Source organism: Notolepis coatsorum (genome assembly GCF_963971535.1).
Source record: "Notolepis coatsorum genome assembly, chromosome: 4".
Lineage (NCBI taxonomy): Eukaryota > Metazoa > Chordata > Actinopteri > Aulopiformes > Paralepididae > Notolepis > Notolepis coatsorum.
In genome coordinates, this window is record NC_140168.1 from 48955875 (window position 1) to 48975019 (window position 19145).

The following is a 19145-nucleotide window of genomic DNA, read 5'->3' on the forward strand; positions in this document are numbered from 1 at the left end:
TATGTACAGTGATCCAGCATCGTAACTAGTAAGAGTAGGTAAGTAATATGTATAGATATATCTACAGATATGTAAAAAGGATTATAATGCCGGTATGTACAGACTGATGTGGATATATATATATCAGTGGCGAAGCGTACCGGAGTTCTCAAAGTGCACCAGATTGAAGCATTTCCATCGCATCAATCTGGTGCACTTTGAGAACACACACACACGCTACAGTGTGAGCTCCCCGTGCCCCCTGCCTATATCCTACTGAGTGAGAAACCAATACCAATGCCATTAATTGCTATATTAATATTTGCGCTAATAACTTCATTCACAATTACGGCACATCGGCCTAAATTGATGCCACCTGCCATGCAATGCCACACAATCAATAACAGCAGTTACAGATTCAAAGAAAGATCATCTTTACTGTGCTAGATTTGAAGATCAAGTCAAGAATTACCAAATTAAACGCACAGCAGCCCAGCCAATATTTCAAGACAGACATATATTTGTGTGGAAATAAAATGCGCAGCGGCAGATCCATCAATATAAATTAATTTGTTTCACTCACCATTTTCACGTGGTTCACCTGAAGACAAAATCCATCCTCCTGTCCGTTTGGGTGAACTTTTCAATGGCCCGGTCATAAAGCTGATCAGTCCTTTTCAGATCCAGGAGAATTTGTTTTTCAATTGACATAGAGGATAATGCAGAGAGTCGGGATTGTCCGGTTGTATTCCTCGCATATGTTTTAATTCGCTTGAGGGCAGAAAATGTCCTTTCCATGGTCGAAGTGGTGACAGGGATAGTTACAACTAAACACGTCAGTTTATATAGCTGCTTCATGCTTTCATTGAGTTTTTTTTGTTGAAGAAATAGACGGTCAGATGGGTCCTTTCCCTGAAAATCTGCCATAGAATACATGACACAGAGTTCGGTTTTCAGCCGTGGCAAGTCTAAACGCGGCCCGTAGTAGTTCGCTACGGTAGCCGAGGGGCAAGATCCCTCTAGCATACCTTGGCATCTAAAAGACTACGCCCATTGACTACAGCTCCAAATGTGATTTGCTGATCAAACTGTCACTCCACACCTGGGCTCCTGTTAAAAGTGTATAGGCAGGTCATGCTAGAATACCTTCGATGGAGGAAAGTCTGCCCAGTGACTTGTGAAAAGAAATCTCCGATTGGCTGTTATTTTCTCCTGTACAAAAACGCTCTAATGCGCAGTGAATGGGGCGAAAACAACTATGGCGAGCGAAACAGTGCGGTTTTAACAGATTAGCGACACAAACTATTTTAATACATTTGATTAAAAAAAGAAAGTCATTTTTTTTTTTTATTAATATCTTCTTTCTTCTGAGGCTCACAGGGCCTTCTCTGAATACCTTGAAGGCCCTGAAAATTCGCCACTGATATATATAATATATATATATATGCAGTGGTGGCCAAAATTATTAGAACACTTGGCATATTTTGTCACTGAGTGAGGCCACACAACCAATTGGTATTATTTAAAGCCTCTAGATCTAGAAGTGGCCTTGAAGAACATGTTGCGGGTGCTCCAGTAGCACACCATGTTACCGCGCTGCGTCGCGGGACTCCGTGCTGCGTCACGGATCTGGTTGACTCCGAGTTCGATTCCCGGACTCGCCGTCATTTGCCGAATGTCTCCCCCTGCTCTCTCTCCCGTTTCACCCTACAACTGTCGGTCATGCTTGACCAGAAAAGCGATAAACGCTAAAAAATAAAGTTTTGAAGAACATGTTGCTCTTTGAACATGGCTAAGATTAGTGTTGAAGTTCTCCGGAAATATATGCCATATGACACTATGCCAGAGAAATGTGCTAAAGGTGGACATACCAAATATTAAAGTTAAAAGTGGATAAAAACAGTAGGACTCACTTCATCTGATATTTGTTGTGCTCAGAGCAACCATCTGCATGTTTCATGAACATTATGAAATTAAATCATGTTTTGGAGGCAAGAAAAGGTAAATGTTTTCAGATCTGTCGGGTGTTCTAACAATTTTGGCCGTGTGTGTGTGTGTGTGTGTGTGTGTGTATATATATATATATACACTACCGTTCAAAAGTTTATGGTCACCCAGACAATTTCGTGTTTTCCATGAAAACTCACACTTTTATTTATCAAATTAGTTGCAAAATGAATAGAAAATATAGTCAAGACATTGACAAGGTTAGAAATAATGATTTATTTTGAAATAATAATATTGTCCTTCAAACTTTGCTTTCGTTAAAGAATGCTCCCTTTGCAGCAATTACAGCAATGCAGACCTTTGGCATTCTAGCTGTTAATTTGTTGAGGGAATCTGAAGAAATGTCACCCCACGCTTCCTGAAGCACCTCCCACAAGTTGGATTGGCTTGAAGTGCCTTCTTGCGTACCATATGGTGAAGCTGCTCCCACAACAGCTCAATGGGGTTGAGATCTGGTGACTGCGCTGGTCACTCCATTACAGACAGAATACCAGCTGCCTGCTTCTTCCCTAAATAGTTCTTGTATAATTTGGAGGTGTGCGCCTTTGGGTCATTGTCCTGTTGTAGGAGGAAATTGGCTCCAACCAAGCACTGTCCACAGGGTATGGCATGATGTTGCAAAATGTTGTGATGGCCTTCCTTATTCAAAATCCTTTTTATCTTGTACAAATCTACCACTTTACCAGCACCAAAGCAGCCCCAGACCATCACATTACCTCCACCATGCTTGACAGATGGTGTCAGGCACTCTTCCAGCATCTTTTCACTTGTTCTGCATCTCACAAATGTTCTTCTGTGTGATCCAAACACCTCAAACTTCGATTTTGTCTGTCCATAACACTTTTTTCCAATCTTCCTCTGTCCAATGTCTGTGTTCTTTTGCCCATATTAATCTTTTCCTTTTATTGGCCAGTCTTCGATATGGCTTTTTCTTTGTTACTCTGCCTAGAAGGCCAGCATCCCAGAGTCGCCTCTTCACTGTAGACGTTGACACTGGCGTTTTGCGGGTACCATTTGCTGCCAGTTCAGGACCTGTGAGGCGTCTATTTCTCAAACTAGAAACTCTAATGTACTTGTCTTGTCTTCTTGCTCAGTTGTGCACTGGGGCCTGCCACTTCTCTTTCTACTCTTGATTAGAGCCTGTTTGTGCTGTTCTCTGAAGGGAGTAGTACACACTGTTGTAGGAAATGTTCAGTTTCTTGGCAATTTCTCACATGGAATAGCCTTAATGTCTAAGAACAAGAATAGACTGTCGAGTTTCATAATGAAAGTTCTCTTTTTCTAGCGGCTACGTGGCGTAGTGGGCAAGGCGCTCGCCACGAATGCGGAGACGCTGGGCTCGACTGTTCAAGCCCAGCGCTCCACATTGCTTTCAGTTTAGCTGGTCGTTCATACTAATACACATTGGGCGTATTAGGGGGTGGGAAACTGATGGGTGGGGATCGGGCGTTGTGGACAGCGACTCCTACAGGTCGGTTGGTGCGCCTGCGCAGTAGAATCAGGAAGTGTCGGGGGGGCAGCGTGAGCCTCCCACGCGTTACTCCTCGCCACTGAGAGATCGAGCTGCGCAGGTGAAAAGATGCGACTGCTGTTAAGTACCGGAGGGGACTTGTGCTATGTATGACTTAGTCCACATTGCAGCCGGCTTGTGGGAGGCAAGAAACAGCGTTCGTGACAGGGGAGGGTTGAATTGGATGATACGAAATTGGGATGGGAGAAAATATAGAAAATGGGAGAAAAAGTGGATCAAAAAAAAGAGTTCTCTTTTTCTGGCCATTTTGAGAGTATAATCGAACCCACAAATGGGATGCTCCAGATACTCAACTAGCTCAAAGGAAGGCCAGTTGTATAGCTTCTCTAACCAGCAAACCCGTTTTCAGCTGTGCTAACGTAATTGCACAAGGGTTTTCAAGGTTTTTTGAATCATCCATTCGCTTTCTAACGCGATTAGCAAACACAACGTACCATTGGAACACTGGAGTGATGGTTGCTAAAAACCAGATGTTTGCAGCTAGAATAGTCATTTACCACATTAACATGTATAGAGTGTATTTCAGATTAATTTAATGATATCTTCATTGAAAAAAAAAACAGTGCTTTTCTTTAAAAAATAAGGACATTTCTAAGTGACTCCAAACTTTTGAAGTGTATAGGGGTGGGAATCACCAGAGGCCTCACGATGCGATACTATCACGATACTTGAGTCACGATACGATAGTATTGCGATACTAAATATATTGCGATATTAATATTGCGATATATTGCGATTTACCTTTTTTCAACTGCAAAGTAAAACTGTCAACTTGTTTTATCTAATAAAATAAAGTTCAGTCTGTTCATCTCACTTCAATAATTTTTATTGCAGAACATGGTATTTTCTCAAGTAGACGGATGTCAACACACTGTAATCTGTGTTTCATGTAGCCTACTGCAGCGGTTCTCAACAGGGGTTCCTGTGTGCCGCGGAGAGCTGCCAGGGGTGCCGCGAGATGCCTGGCAATGTTCTTTAAAAATATAGAATGACAACAGTCTTATTTTGAAAATCCTATAGCGGGTCTCATTTCTGCCCACGCACAGCTCTAGCTATAATAACTAGGCTCCGAAAGCTAGCAACATTAAGGTCATTATGATACTCTTATTTTGAAAATCCGTGGTGTCGTGACTCATATCCGCTCTACAGCACACAGCCAATAAGGATGCATGTCCACACAGCAGGCTGAGCAGTGAGCAGTAGCGTCTCTCAGCTCAGCAGCAGTAGCCAGCGTCTGGATCTGGAATGCGGACATTGAAACACAGCAAGGATAGTGTTTTTGCGACCCAAAACAAATCCCTGCTGTTTTATTCCGCAACGGGTCAAATGCATATAACATGCTTTGCAATCCTTGCCATTCCTTTATGTGTTTAAGACCGGAATTAATGTCGCGTTAGCATAAGCTAACAACAAGCTAAAGCCCTGTTCAGAGCGACAGAACAGCAGGGTGGGGACTTAGTTGGAAGGAGGACTGGGAAGGAGGGGGGGGGGGCATTCTCCCTCTATGTGTGTGCGTTTGAAAAGATATGATGAAGTCAGACTACTATATTATATTGATAGTAAATGTACTGAGGGTGGACAGACAGATGTTGATATTTAAACATAAAAAATACAATACATAATAAATTTATCCATGATCATCATGCAACATAAAACAATTGCAGGAACGGTTTGGGAGAGGAAGGTGTTTTAGGTTGTGTGTTCCAAAAAATTTACTTAAAGTTTAAAGCTCAATATATCAAAACGTGGCACTTTATAGTGAACAGGCACTTTATATTATAGTGAATCCAAATTCTTTTTGGATTACAGAAAATTATCCCTAAAGTGCTATCTGTTGCAGCTGCACTGTTTTCCATGAAAATACCATATTTGGATAAGTTTGACCATTTCTAAAAATCTGAAAATCATTATTTAATAAAACACAGAAAAGGATCACCAAGTTACTCTGGATAAAAAAAAAACTTTACAGACAACATTGAGACAAAGCTTCCTGACACATCTCCATCCAAACTCTTGGAAGAACTCATTGAAATCTCATCTGATACCACCTGGAGAGCTAGGTCGCTTTCACATATAGTTTTGGTGGACTCGGTGCGGTTCTGGGGGTGAAGTTGCAACATTGTTGCATTCTTCATTTGGTTCGCCTGCTTTCACATAGAAATCTGTCAGGCGGACCGAGACCTTCTGAACAATGTCACGCGGTCGAAAAGGGCGCTTGTCTATTGGACAGTGGAAATGTGTGTGTGGCTGCGATCCCGTGTGTGTGTGGACTGCGGAGCCCTCCAGATCAGCGGAGCCGAGTTTTGACATGGCATTGATCCATTGTTCTATTGAAGCACATTACCACCATCCTCTCGCTAAACAACTTGTAGACCACAGTGTTTTTATGAGTGCCCACAAGTAGCTGTTTTATTAATAATATAATAAGCCGCGCGCCTCTGTAATAATAATATGCTGGGGTTTTTTCTTCCTTCTTCCCAAGATGCACAGATAGATAGATAGAGAGATTAGATGCAGTGTGCTTGTTTTGCAGTGAGTGCTGCGAGCAGTGGTAATAATAATCGCTTCCTATATTTGGTTCGCGTTTGGTTCGATGAAGCCGAACCGAGACCGACGTTTTCAGGCGGACCAGAGTTCGACTGTTTGGTCGGCGAACCGAGTTCGACGCGCATTCACACAGACCCGAAAAACCGGACTATCGAATTCTGGTCCGAAAGTCCGGACCAAACAGCCCCTGTGTGAAAGCGACCCTAGTTTCAGAGTGTGGTGCTGAGTACCAAGTATCTCATGATGCTGCAGTTAAGGTGTTGATACCATTCAGCCCCACATATCTGTGTGAAGCTGGCTTTTCATCCATGACAGCTCTGAAAACAAAATATAGGGCCAAGTTGAGCCTTGATGATGACATGTGTAACTGAGGGGTACAATTCCCTGACTGTATTGAATAAGTATGGTATCATTAAACCACTACTGAGTTATGTACATTACTACTGGCCATACAGTACACAGGTATATGAGATGAACACACCCACAATAACACGGCTTCACAAGAAATACTGTTTAGAAGAATATTTATTAGCAGCACGAAGATTATCTTACATTACTTATCAAGATTGAGAGTTGCGCTTGTAAGGCGAAGAATGTGCATGAATAGGTCAAGAGCGTAAGTCCATGAGCATATTACGCAGGAGATAATTAATACCACCTGTATCATAAGAATTATATATGGTACACTAGTAGATCAGCTGGAGATACTAAAGGGGTCCCTCCGGTTGTAAGCCAGCAGGGGAGAGGATTTGTCGGTAGCAGAAAGTCTGGGTCAACGAGGAATAAGGAGACTCCAGGTACAGGAGACAGTGCAATAATCCCTTGATCCGTAGACGAACAACGGCTATTCTCCGGTATGCAGTGCCGCATGGAGGAAAGCTAGCCAGCCTCAGAGTACTAGAGGCGGGCTCGACGGTGCTCCTCACAGGGTAAATCCCACACAACAGTGGGTGTAGACGATTCTCCGCTCCAACAGCTACAGGACCAAAGCAAATATAATCCAGCCGAAAAGGGCTCTGTAGTCGTCGGGTAGGTTATCCAGTGTACATATCCACACGGTTCTCGTCTAGGGCTCCTCGGATGACGGCACCAGGTTAAGCCGCCCAGCCTGGATAAGCACACTAGCTCGGTACGATGAAACGTTGGTAATGCTGGTCACTGTAGAACGGTAGCCGCACGATACACTATACATAATAGACTATTACTTAATAATAGAATAGGTCGAACTCGACGATCCAGCGTTAAACTCTGACACTTCAGCTATCAATTCGCACGCGGTCTCAAGGCTCTATTTCGGGGCAAAACGGGCCCACTTCACAGCACGTTGTATCGTGGTGTGAGGCTTCAACTTATTGGGTAACTAACTTCTGTATCCACCTGCGACGTATTTATACGTAAGGTGAACAATCTAGTACCAGCCTTATTTCTGTCTCGTATTCTTGCGCAGAACCGGGCATGTCCAGGCATGTCTCAGCGGTGACTTTGAACTAGACATTGGGGGGTATGGCCGTGGCGCCTAGGGGATCGCTGTCCAATAGGAGAACGAATATTATGGTCTGGCCTGTACTAGGTAAAGGGATATTCCGTGTATATGTACAAAGAATATACAAGGGATATCAGACGATATACAAATACTATACAATATATCTCAAGTAATAAATATATATATTCGGTTTAATCTGACCCTTTGTAACAACATGCATGTTGCCTTGTCAAAGATCTCCCCACGTATTGACCGTATTATTAGCCAGCAGCAGCGGACCTCGCATTGAGCTAGAAATGTCCACTGAGTGAACGAGTGCTTATTTTCTGTATTTATTTATATTTTTTGAGAAATGGTAACTTGGTGATCCTTTTCTGTATTTAAAAAAAATACATGATTTTCTGTTTTTGAGAAATTGTCAAACTTATCCAAATATGCTATTTTTATGGAGAACAGTGCAGCTGCAACAGATAGCACTTTAGTGATCCTTTTCTGTATTTAAAAAAAAAAAACATGATTTTCAGTTTTTTCTTAAATAAAAATTATTTTGAAAGCAAGCACTTTTGTCATCAGATTCAGATTCAGACAATTTTATTGATCCCGCGTGGGGCAATTCATATTTGCAGATTCACCAACAAGCAACAAAAACAAACAAACAACAAAACATCTCAACGACAGCACGGCAAATAAAGAGTCATTGTATCATCATTGTAGCAAAAAAGACAGAACCGGAAAAGTCTTTATCGTATGTAGGGGTGCCCTGGAATATTTTATTGAACACAGGGGTGCCTTGGCAGCAGAAAGGTTGAGAACCCCTGGCCTACTGAACTGTTTGTATTACAGTCATATTCCAACTTAACTGAATGCACACGTGTGTGTGTGGACTAGTACTGTACTATTACGGGTATTGAAATGAACAATGCAACTTCCTTATACAAAAAAAAAAAAATACAAATATATATATACATTTTTTTTTAAATAAATATCGATACTTGGCGTCCCTGTATCGATACAGTATCACCACGCAAAGTATCGCGATACTACTACGTATCGATATTTCCCCCCACCACTAGTAGTGTATATATATATATATATATATATACAGTAAGAATAAATATGTATATACAGCATTATTGTACATGCTATAATCCGGATTCGATGGGGATTTCCCGTGGGCCAAGGGGACAAATATTACATTAATGAGATCCAGACCCTATTTTCTAGGGCTGTCCCCGACTAAGGATTTGGATGGTCTACTATGATTGGCCAAAATGTGCCGTTAGTCAACTATTGGTCGACAAAAAAATAAAAATTAAAAAGTTTATATATATATATTTTTTTCCATTTGGGCTGTGGGGGTGCTTAATGTCTGAAGGAGTCGACTGAAGGCTTCTTGCCCTCTGCAAAAGCATGCAATTGGTCCACTAAGGCTGTCCCCGAACCCCGTTTTTAGGGTTCGAACGTTCGCCACGGTTTTCCGAACGGACGTTCGAACGTTCGTTTTTTTTTTAAAATTAATTATATTATTATAGATTTTACGGGGGGCGGCATAGCCCCTTACGTGACTGCGTCCTGGCTTGCAGATCGGTCACGTAAGGGGCTAGGAGCGGCATTGCATAGTCTATCGGTGAGAAAATTTTTTACATTGGTGGCTGTTCATGTAAACAAAGCACTCAGAAGAAAATAAAGGGAAAAGACAGCAGTCAAACATACCGGTAATATCGTATAACGCACTCACTTTTAGTTGAGTATGCCATACACTGCGGTCAAGTGAGCAGTCTTTCACTTTTGCGTTGTCAAACCAGCCGCTCCAGCCACTTCACCCAGGCGTTGAGCGATGTTTACTCCACAATGTTTTATCTCCAGTTCTTTTGTTTCCAAGACATATCCCAGTAGTTCCCACTCGTTTGAAATCGTACTTCAGAGTTAGGTTGTTGCAAACGGTGGATATTTTGGGCATGGTGCTTGACTGCCAGAGCCGCACGGCTATGAGCACTGCTATGTTGTGTGTAACCCGCTATACCGTCCCCACCTCCCGGGTCCCCACCTCCACCCAAAAATGGATTTTTTTTTTTTTTTTGCAAACGTTCTAACCCATTAATTAAAGTCCGAATGCCAGCGTAACGAACCAACGTTCGGGCTCAGCCTTATGGTCCACTGATGGATACATCTTGATATTTGTCTAGTCTAGTGTGTTCATTAGATGGGTGAAATCCTCTTTCAGTGCCTCTGTGCCTGTTTTCGTAGGCAGTTAGCCTCTGGTATGCGTGCAATTAGCGTTAGGCACGCTTCTAGGCCTCTTTTCTTTTGGAAAGAATGATTAACATTTTTGGTTAGTCGACTAATCGATTAATAGGGGTCAGCCCTACTATTTTCACACTAAATCCCTCACCTGAAACGTGCCGTTACAATTGAATCCATGGGGTGGCACTATTATGTTGCGTCAGTAAACATTGAGGAGGAAGTGCACACACGGACAATCTATATCTGGTGTAGACCAAATTTTTATGTTAAAATGATCAACTACTAGATTACTTGAAATGCCCATCCCTAGCTATGATATGTCAGAATGGCCACTGTGAAAGGGGTCTATTAAATGACTGTTTTTAACCACTTGAGTTTCTTGAAATAGGACTGAGTTGGTCTTCTGCCCCGTTGACATGAGTTCACAAGTTTTCCTTTGCATAAATTTGCATAAAATAGTGCAGTGCAATAAAATAGTTCTCATCTACAGTACAACAATCAGTCTGGATGCAATGAGTCCAAGCAGCAGAGTGTATTAATATAACCATTTACAAATGGCTTCCCCTTTATCACTGGGAGACCATTGAGAGACATCAGGCCTGCGTTCACCTTCTTGTCATCGTTTTCAATATAATGTGTTGGTCAGGTGAATAAAGCAAACGTTGTCACTCACTCTGTGGCTCCTCCTCTGTTCTCTCTCTGTCGCTCCTCCAGGCCAAGCACCTCCAGAAGCCCTACGAGATCAACCTGATGGAGGAGTTGACTCTGAAGGGAATCACACAGTACTACGCCTACGTCACAGAGAGGCAAAAAGTCCACTGCCTCAACACACTCTTCTCCAGGGTAAGTGGTTGATACACACACACGGCTACCTCCCCAGCATACTTGACTATTCTCAGTGCAGTAGAGCTTACCGGTAGATTGTAATGTTGAAGTAATTATCCTTTTTATTTTCCCTTCCATTTTCCAGCTGCAGATCAATCAGTCCATCATCTTCTGTAACTCTACTCAGAGGGTTGAGCTCCTGGCTAAGAAGATCACCCAGCTGGGCTACTCCTGCTTCTACATCCACGCTAAGATGATGCAGGTCAGACACTGGGCAGATATACTGACTTGATCTGATTACATTTTTCTTTTATAATCGACGTGATGGTACCTTGTATACTCCTTGCAGACATTTATTTTGGCAGGTTTGTGAGAACAAAATGTGACATTTGTGGAGAATACGAAGCTCGGCATTACCTCTGGGCACCGCAGCGTGCACCTACATGCTAGCCAAACTAGTGGGACGGCCATGTGTGGTCATACATCACGTGTGGTCATACATCATCATGTGTGGTCATGCATCATCATGTGTGGTCATGCATCATCACGTATGGTCATGCATCATCATGTGTGGTCATGCATTATATGTGGTCATACATCATCACGTGTGGTCATACATCATCACGTGTGGTCATACATCATCACGTGTGGTCATACATCATCATCTGTGGTACTGTGGTCATACATCATCATCTGTGGTACTGTGGTCATACATCACGTGTGGTACTGTGGTCATACATCATTACGTGTGGTCATGCATCATCATGTGTGGTACTGTGGTCATACATCATGTGTGGTACTGTGGTCATACATCATCACGTGTGGTACTGTGGTCATACAACATCACTGGTCATACATCATCACGTGTGGTCATACATCACATGTGGTACTGTGGTCGTACATCATCACGTGTGGTCATACATCATGTGTGGTACTGTGGTCATACAACATCACTGGTCAATTGGTCATACATAATCACGTGTGGTCATACATCACGTGTGGTACTGTGGTCGTACATCATCACTAGGGGTGTAACGATGCATCGATTAATCGAAATATCGATTCTAATGTGACGATTCAACTGCATCGATTTGAAAATTAGAATCTATTATAATCGAAAAAAATATATATTATAATTTGTATTGTTTTTATTGACCTATAGTCCATTCATGCTGAGTGAATCGGTTCCCCCAGCCACATTTGTGTATTCAAATATTTTTTTGGGAATTAACTGATAGAAAATTTATCAAATGTATCTAATCGAATCGTAGTCAACTGAAGAGATTTCATGATGCATTGAATCGTTGCCTGAATAATTGAAATTAATCGTCGTGAGGTCGCATCGTTACACCCCTAATCATCACATGTGGTCATACATCATGTGTGGCCATACATTATCACGTGTGGTCATGCATCATAATGTGTGGTCATACATCATAATGTGTGGTCATACATCATAATGTGTGGTCATACATCATCACGTGTGGTCATACATCATCACGTGTGGTCATACATCCATGATGTGGTCATACATCATCATGTGTGGTCATACATCATAGGGATGCACCGATATGAAAATTTGCCACCGATACCGATTGTTCAACTAACACAATCGGCCGATACCGATACCGATATTTGTGGCAAAATATTTTTTTTAAATATTTTTTAAATAGTGACTTTTTTTTGTAATGTTTTTTTATTTTTTTATGAAACTACTGTATATTTGTCTTACAAATTGTGCTCACCGATATGAACATAGGCCTCTTTACTTACTTAAAAAAAGGAAACATCAGGAAATAGCACTATCTCTCTCCCAGTATGTTCTGCAGGGCTGCAGCTAGATACTAGTTCTCCCAGCATGGTCTACCTGCTGGGCTGCAGCGAGATACTATTGTCTCAACCAATGACATTTTGATTGACAGTCGATTCTGCCAATTACGTCACACACCGCTTGCACCCGCCTCTGCTGTTACCACCAATCGGCAAGCGTGTTGCATTTTTTACTCCTGCTTTTGTCCGCCATTGATTTTGACGACAGGTTTTCTAGAACAACACGGCGCGGCCGACGTTTAGCTTTTAGCTCCGCAGGATGACTTAAATGAGGCATAATGATTTTACTGCAACTAATGTTATAATAAAACAAAGCCTTTCTATACATGTGTCTGATTGAAAACGTTAACAGATTGCAGAATGGGTAAAACTCAGGGCTCTGTGAGCGACGGAAGGAACTGAGCTAGTATGAACGCTTGCTACGTTCGGGTAAATAATATGCTGATGTTATGAACGTGTAACACTAACTATATAATGTTAATGCCACAAAACGAATGCCTTGTTAATCATAAGTAGTAACTTTGATGCAGTAGCTTGTGTGTGTGGGCCGGGGGCGGCGTTAACTTGTGCAGGTCGCAAGTGAACTTTTTTTTGTCTTGACGCTACACAAATTGATGGATATTTATCGGCTACTGCCATCGGCACATTCGAGCTTATCGGCCGATAGGCCGATTGCAGTCAACAAGGCACTTATCGGCCGATACCGATACCCGACCGATACATCGGTGCACCCCTAATCAGCATATTATTTACCCGAACATAGCAAGTAGCAAGCATTACTCATTCATAGCTCAGTTCCTTCCCTTGCTCATAGAGCCCGTACTGAGTTGTACCCATTCTGCAATCTGTTAATAAAGTTTTCAATCAGACAAATGTATAGAAAAGCTTTGTTTTATTATAACATTCGTTGCAGTAAAATCATTATGCCTCGTTTGGTCATCCTGCGGAGCGCTGGTAATCTACTCGTGACCGGCGGGGAGCTAGCGTTATTAGCGCCGGTAGGTTTGTTTTGGTTCTCGCAAGCTATGGCGGAATTCCCGGAAGTAAAAAACGAATAAACGCTTGCCGATTGGTGGTAAGAACAGCAGGAGGTGGGTGCTAGTGGTGTGACGTAATTGGCAGAATCGACTGTCAATAAAGATTGTTCTGTTGCCGTCACCCCTCACCATGCATTGCTTTGGTTCAGAGAGATGGTGCTCTCTCTTATTAAAACTCATAAGTCATAAACAAGTCTTGAGCAAGACAAGAAGTTAGTCTGTAAGGTTATGAAAGCCAGTGAGTATTGTATAAAATCTTACTGTCTTTCTTTCTATTTGATATCCAAAGTTTAAAACCTGACTGTATTTCTTCCTATTTGATACCCAAAGTTTAAAACATGACAGTCTTTCTTCCCTGTTCGATACCAACACAGTTTAAAACCTGACCGTCTTTCTTCCCTGTTTGATACCCACACAGTTTAAAACATCTGATACTCAGTTTAAAACCATCTGATACCCAGACAGTTTAAAACCGTCTGATACCCACACAGTATACCCACACAGTATACCCACACGGTATACACACACACACACACACAAAATAGCCCAGGTGGTGGTGTGATGACAGGTAGTGTGTTTCACTCATTCATTATGAAGGTGATGGTGGTGTGATGACAGGTAGTGTGTTTCACTCATTCATTATGATGGTGGTGATGATGATTATGACTGTGATGATGATGATGACAGGTAGTGTGTTTCACTCATTCATTATGACAGTGATGATGACAGGTAGTAGGGGTGCACCGATGTATCATGTATGTATTGGTACCATTGGCCATTATCAATGGTTTATTATGTGCAGTAAATGGGTTTGACATTGCACCAGTAGGGGGCAGCTGGCGATCCTCTGTTATGAATGGGTTGAGACTTATATGGGTGACATATATGGGCGCTCGTGCACATATACAGTAGTTTCAACCAAATTTTTTTGCCACAAATATCGTTATCGGCGGCAAATTTTCATATCTGTGCACCCCTATCATGTGTGGTACTGTGGTCATACATCATCATGTGTGGTAGGGATGCACCGAATGGGAAATTCTTGGCCGAAACCGAAGACCGAGAATAGGAAACAGTTGGCTGAAAACCGAATGCCGAAAGGCCGAAAATTATTAACACTTTCAGTGCCCGGCCATTAACATGGGAAACTGGAATATTCTAGCATACACAAACGTTGTCATTTTTCGGCCTATTTATGAATCGTTTTCAAAAACGCTAGATTATCGATAGTATATGTGTACTTATGCACGCTATAGAGGCGGGCTGAAAAATCGATTCTCTCATTTCCTCATCAGCGATCACCGGCACACACACGCATAGGGCAAACACTTATATCTTTGTGAAAACGGCTCCGATTATCCTAAGACTGGTAAAATAAATTCCTTACCTGAGATCAGATGTTATCCAAAAAGAGTATTCCAATTCCTGATCGCCGTTCCAAATATCGATCACGCTTATTGATTAGTGTTGGGTCCTGTAAATACATAATCCACGTGTTTTCTGGGCCGGCGAGCACAATCAATCCTTCAGTTGGCTTGAGGGAAAAGTAAAATGAGCAAACTGGCCACTCCCCCTTCAGCAGTGTAAAGTAATGGGGTGCAGAACCACAGGGAGAGACGATAGGGGGCGGTATCTTCCCAATTGAGCTCAGAGAGACTCTGCAGCACTAACCCGAGGCTCGATTGATGAAATATGAATTAAAATCGCCAATAAAAAAAAAAGACAAACAAACGCTATATAGCGGTGGGGGGCACTCAAAGGTCTGCATGAACTAACGACAACGCGTCCGTGGCACTCAATGTGTTAATATAAATATATATATATATATTTATATTATGTATTTATTTTAGGGATGCACGATAATTATCGGGTCGATATCAGCAATTATGACGTCATCCCGATAAACCCGATACAATTATTGATAGCTCCGGACTAAAGTACAGAAAGAATTGTTAATGACATTGACTGATTGTGAATTTTGTGATTGACTCAAATTATATTTATTTGGAAAAATAAATATAGTCACTTTATTTGAAGAGTCAAAACTGTTCTCTTGGCTTTGTATTGTTCATAGTAGTAAAGCTCATGTCATGATAAATCTGGTTAGGTCAAAACTACAGGAATATACATTAAAAAATATATATATAATACAATATTGGTTATCTGTATCGACCTTGAGGAGCAGAAAATTATCTATCGGGGTCAAAAATCAATATCGTGCACCCCTAATTTATTTATTTATTTTTATTTTTGGCTACCTGATTATGGCAAAACTTAACTTAAATAATATTAATAATCACTTATGGGTCCATAAAACATTTATTCTGCACTTTTGAATGCATACATTAATTCCACACTGACTGCTGAAAGATTGTACAATTTAAACATTTTCTCTTTGCATACAACAATGTGCATTAAAGTCCAGTGCATTTTCTTTTCTCTGTAAGATAACTACAACAAAGTGCATTCAGAACAAAGCCAAGGTGCTTTAAAACTGCATAAAGATCTGCATAAAGACACACACACACGAGAGGGAGAATAGCTTATAGCAGACTTAATGATGTTACTGTAGTGGTTACTGAGTCATAATTCACGGCGTTCTAGCTAGGGGTGGGAATCACCAGTTTCATCATGATACGATACGATATCGATTCTTTGGACAACGATACGATATTTGCCGATATCACAAAGTCTCTCACGATACAATACGATACGATTAGATTCAGGTGCCTGCGATCGATATGAGATGATATCATATGCCCATTTAACACAATCAGTAACATTTAGATCAACAAAAAAAAGGTAATGAAAATATCAATCTATTGTTTTTAATACAAATAGACCTCCTGTTCACTGTAAAGTGCCACGTTTTTATATATTGAGCTTTAAACTTTAAGCAAAAATTTTTGGAACTCAAAACTCACAACCTCCCTCTCCCAAACCGTTCCTACAACAATTTGTTGATGTTGCATGATCATGTATAGGCCTACATTTATTATGTATTATATTGTTTATGTTTAAATAACATTTAAACATCAAACTCCTCTGACCTCATCTGGTCTTTCCAAAGATGCGCGCACACACACACACACAGAAAGGGAGAATGCTATGCTGTAACATCTACACACACGGAGCTACTGCTGTTGTTCTTGGGCGGATATGAGACTCGCCACAGGATTTTCAAAATAAGAGTATCGATATGAATCGATCTTATTACATCGCATCGATCCGATTCGATTGTTGATAATTACATCGATGTATCGATCTGGATCGATGTATCGTCCCACCCCTAGTTCTAGCCTACATGGAAGGACTGTTGTATTTACTACATCTCCTGTGACTTAGCGAGGGATGACGTAGCTTAAGAGAGACTAGTGAAAGAGGAATGGAAGCGTTGTTAGCTAGCTTAACGCTAACGTTAGTTAAAAAGGTTTTTAACCGCGACGGGCAGTAGGGGTGGACGGTATAAACCTTTGACTGTTAGCTTTTTATTTAAATTTTATTGCGCTCTGTTTTTAAATTGACTATGTTCTATTTTTATTCTGTATTTTATTTTATTTGTTTTACTAATAACTATTTTATTCTATTTTTTTTAACTGTTTTTAACCATGTACTGTAGCACTTTGGGATCCCAGCGAACAAAAAGTGCATTACAAATCCAATCTATTATTATTATTATTTATAAACGGTATATGGTATAAACGGTATGAATTTGCTCTACGGTATGGATTTTGACTATACCTTGTAACCGCTCTAAAATAGCAATGACGTCATGTAACCACAGCGTGACTATTTCAAGCGCATTTGCCCCTAAAAATAGATGGAATTAGTCATAGATAATAGATATGTGCAAACTGGAAAAAGTTATTTAGGAGGCTTCGCGCAGTGGGCGTGTCAACACGCAATTGTCATTTCATAATAAACACATATCACCGCGGCGCACAGCAAGTTTCAATTTCAGTTCCTGGCATTTTTAACCAGTGGAGAAAGGTAAGAGATTTCCCTATCGTTTTTCTTATATGAATTATTCTGCGTTAATAAAACATACCTGGTGATCAACTACAGTTTGCTGTGAACATTATGATATGCATGTAGTGTTCTGATAACGACGGCTGGGCAGCGGGAGCTGGAAGCTGGATTTTGCGAGAAGCATATGCAGCTGCAGAGCCGCAGAGTAGGGGCGCTTTCAGGTCCGGTCACAGGCCCGCTCAACAGCGCCCCCCACCCAACGGCTAGGGATAGGTACCTTTCACATTTGAACCGATACCGGTACCTGTGAATCGATACCGGTACCCAACGGTACCTTTTTTCGGTACTTTAGTCTCAAGAAATGTAATTTACCTACCTCAGTCGTAAAAAAAAAAAATCCAAACTTCAAATAACTACAATTTCGACAGTTTTCGGCTTGTCATTGCTCCGACTGCTTTGTTGTTGAATCAAGTCAAATCCTAGGTAAGCATATATTGTGCGTGTGAATGTTGACATGAAGAAAAAAAAAGTTAAAAAATAATTTCTTTTTTTTTCCTCCCAGTATCTCACTTGATTCGATACTCGGTTGTACCGACGTGTTTAGGTTCGGTACCTCAAAAGTACCGAATTCGGTACCCATCCCTACCAACGGCTGAATTGCCAATGGCTGAATTGGAGTATTGCACTGTGTATTGCACAGTGCAATACTCCAATTCAGCTGTTGGGTGCGGGGCGCTGTTGAGCGGGCCTGTGACCGGACCTGAAAGCGCCCCTACTCTGCGGCTCTGCAGTTGCATACTATTGGGATTCGTTGGGAGCAGCACAGAGTCTCGACTCGGGACTTATTTTATTTGGAATATAATGACTGTATACGCAAAAGTAGCCTAGTTTTAAGTTAAAATATTATAAATCTACATGCCTTGAGGATGTCATTCTTTATATAGCCTGCCTATCAGGCAAAAAAAATTATTCTAACGGAAACACTGATACCGTGATATATACCGTTACTGTCTATGCTTCAAATTATACCGTGATATAGATTTTAGACCATACCGTCCACCCCTAACGGGCAGTAATGGCGAGGATATAAAGCATGTTAAAGACTCATTTATTGGATCCGTTGCTCGCGGAGTTTACATAGAAACAGCGTGACTCCCAAGACTAGAGAGTTATCACAGGCTGTAGAACGCAGGAAGAGCTGCCAAGCTGCTCACGTTACACGTTGCGCATGCTATGTCTGTAGCCGCGTTTTGATTACGTCATCACAACAACACGTTAGGTTATGAACGTAACCCTGTTATTTGAAATTCTGTGATATATTTTCAGTGCTAGAACCCTTTTTAACCATTTTCGGGCGATAATTTCCGGTGGCCGAATATTCTGTGCATCCCTAATGTGTGGTCATGCATCATGTGTGGCCATACATCATGTGTGGTACTGTGGTCATACATCATCACGTGTGGTCATACATCATCACGTGTGGTACTGTGGTCATACATCATCACGTGTGGTCATACATCATGTGTGGTACTGTGGTCATGCATCATGTGTGGTACTGTGGCCATACATCATGTGTGGTACTGTGGTCATACATCATCACGTGTGGTCATACATCATCACGTGTGGTCATACATCATCACGTGTGGTACTGTGGTCATGCATCATGTGTGGTACTGTGGTCATGCATCATGTG

At 41.5% G+C, this 19145-nt stretch overlaps 1 protein-coding gene across 3 annotated transcripts in view; it reads left to right on the forward strand.

Moving 5' to 3' along the window:
* The window catches only part of LOC311227093 (putative ATP-dependent RNA helicase ddx6), a 48430-nt gene that overhangs the window by 23314 nt on the left and 5971 nt on the right, over positions 1-19145 (forward strand). For all 3 annotated transcript variants that reach the window (XM_084312627.1, XM_084312625.1, XM_084312626.1), the window contains exons 8-9: positions 10506-10634; positions 10762-10878. In XM_084312627.1, the coding sequence (XP_084168753.1) occupies positions 10506-10634; positions 10762-10878 (246 nt within the window). The remainder of the gene's footprint in view (positions 1-10505; positions 10635-10761; positions 10879-19145) is intronic.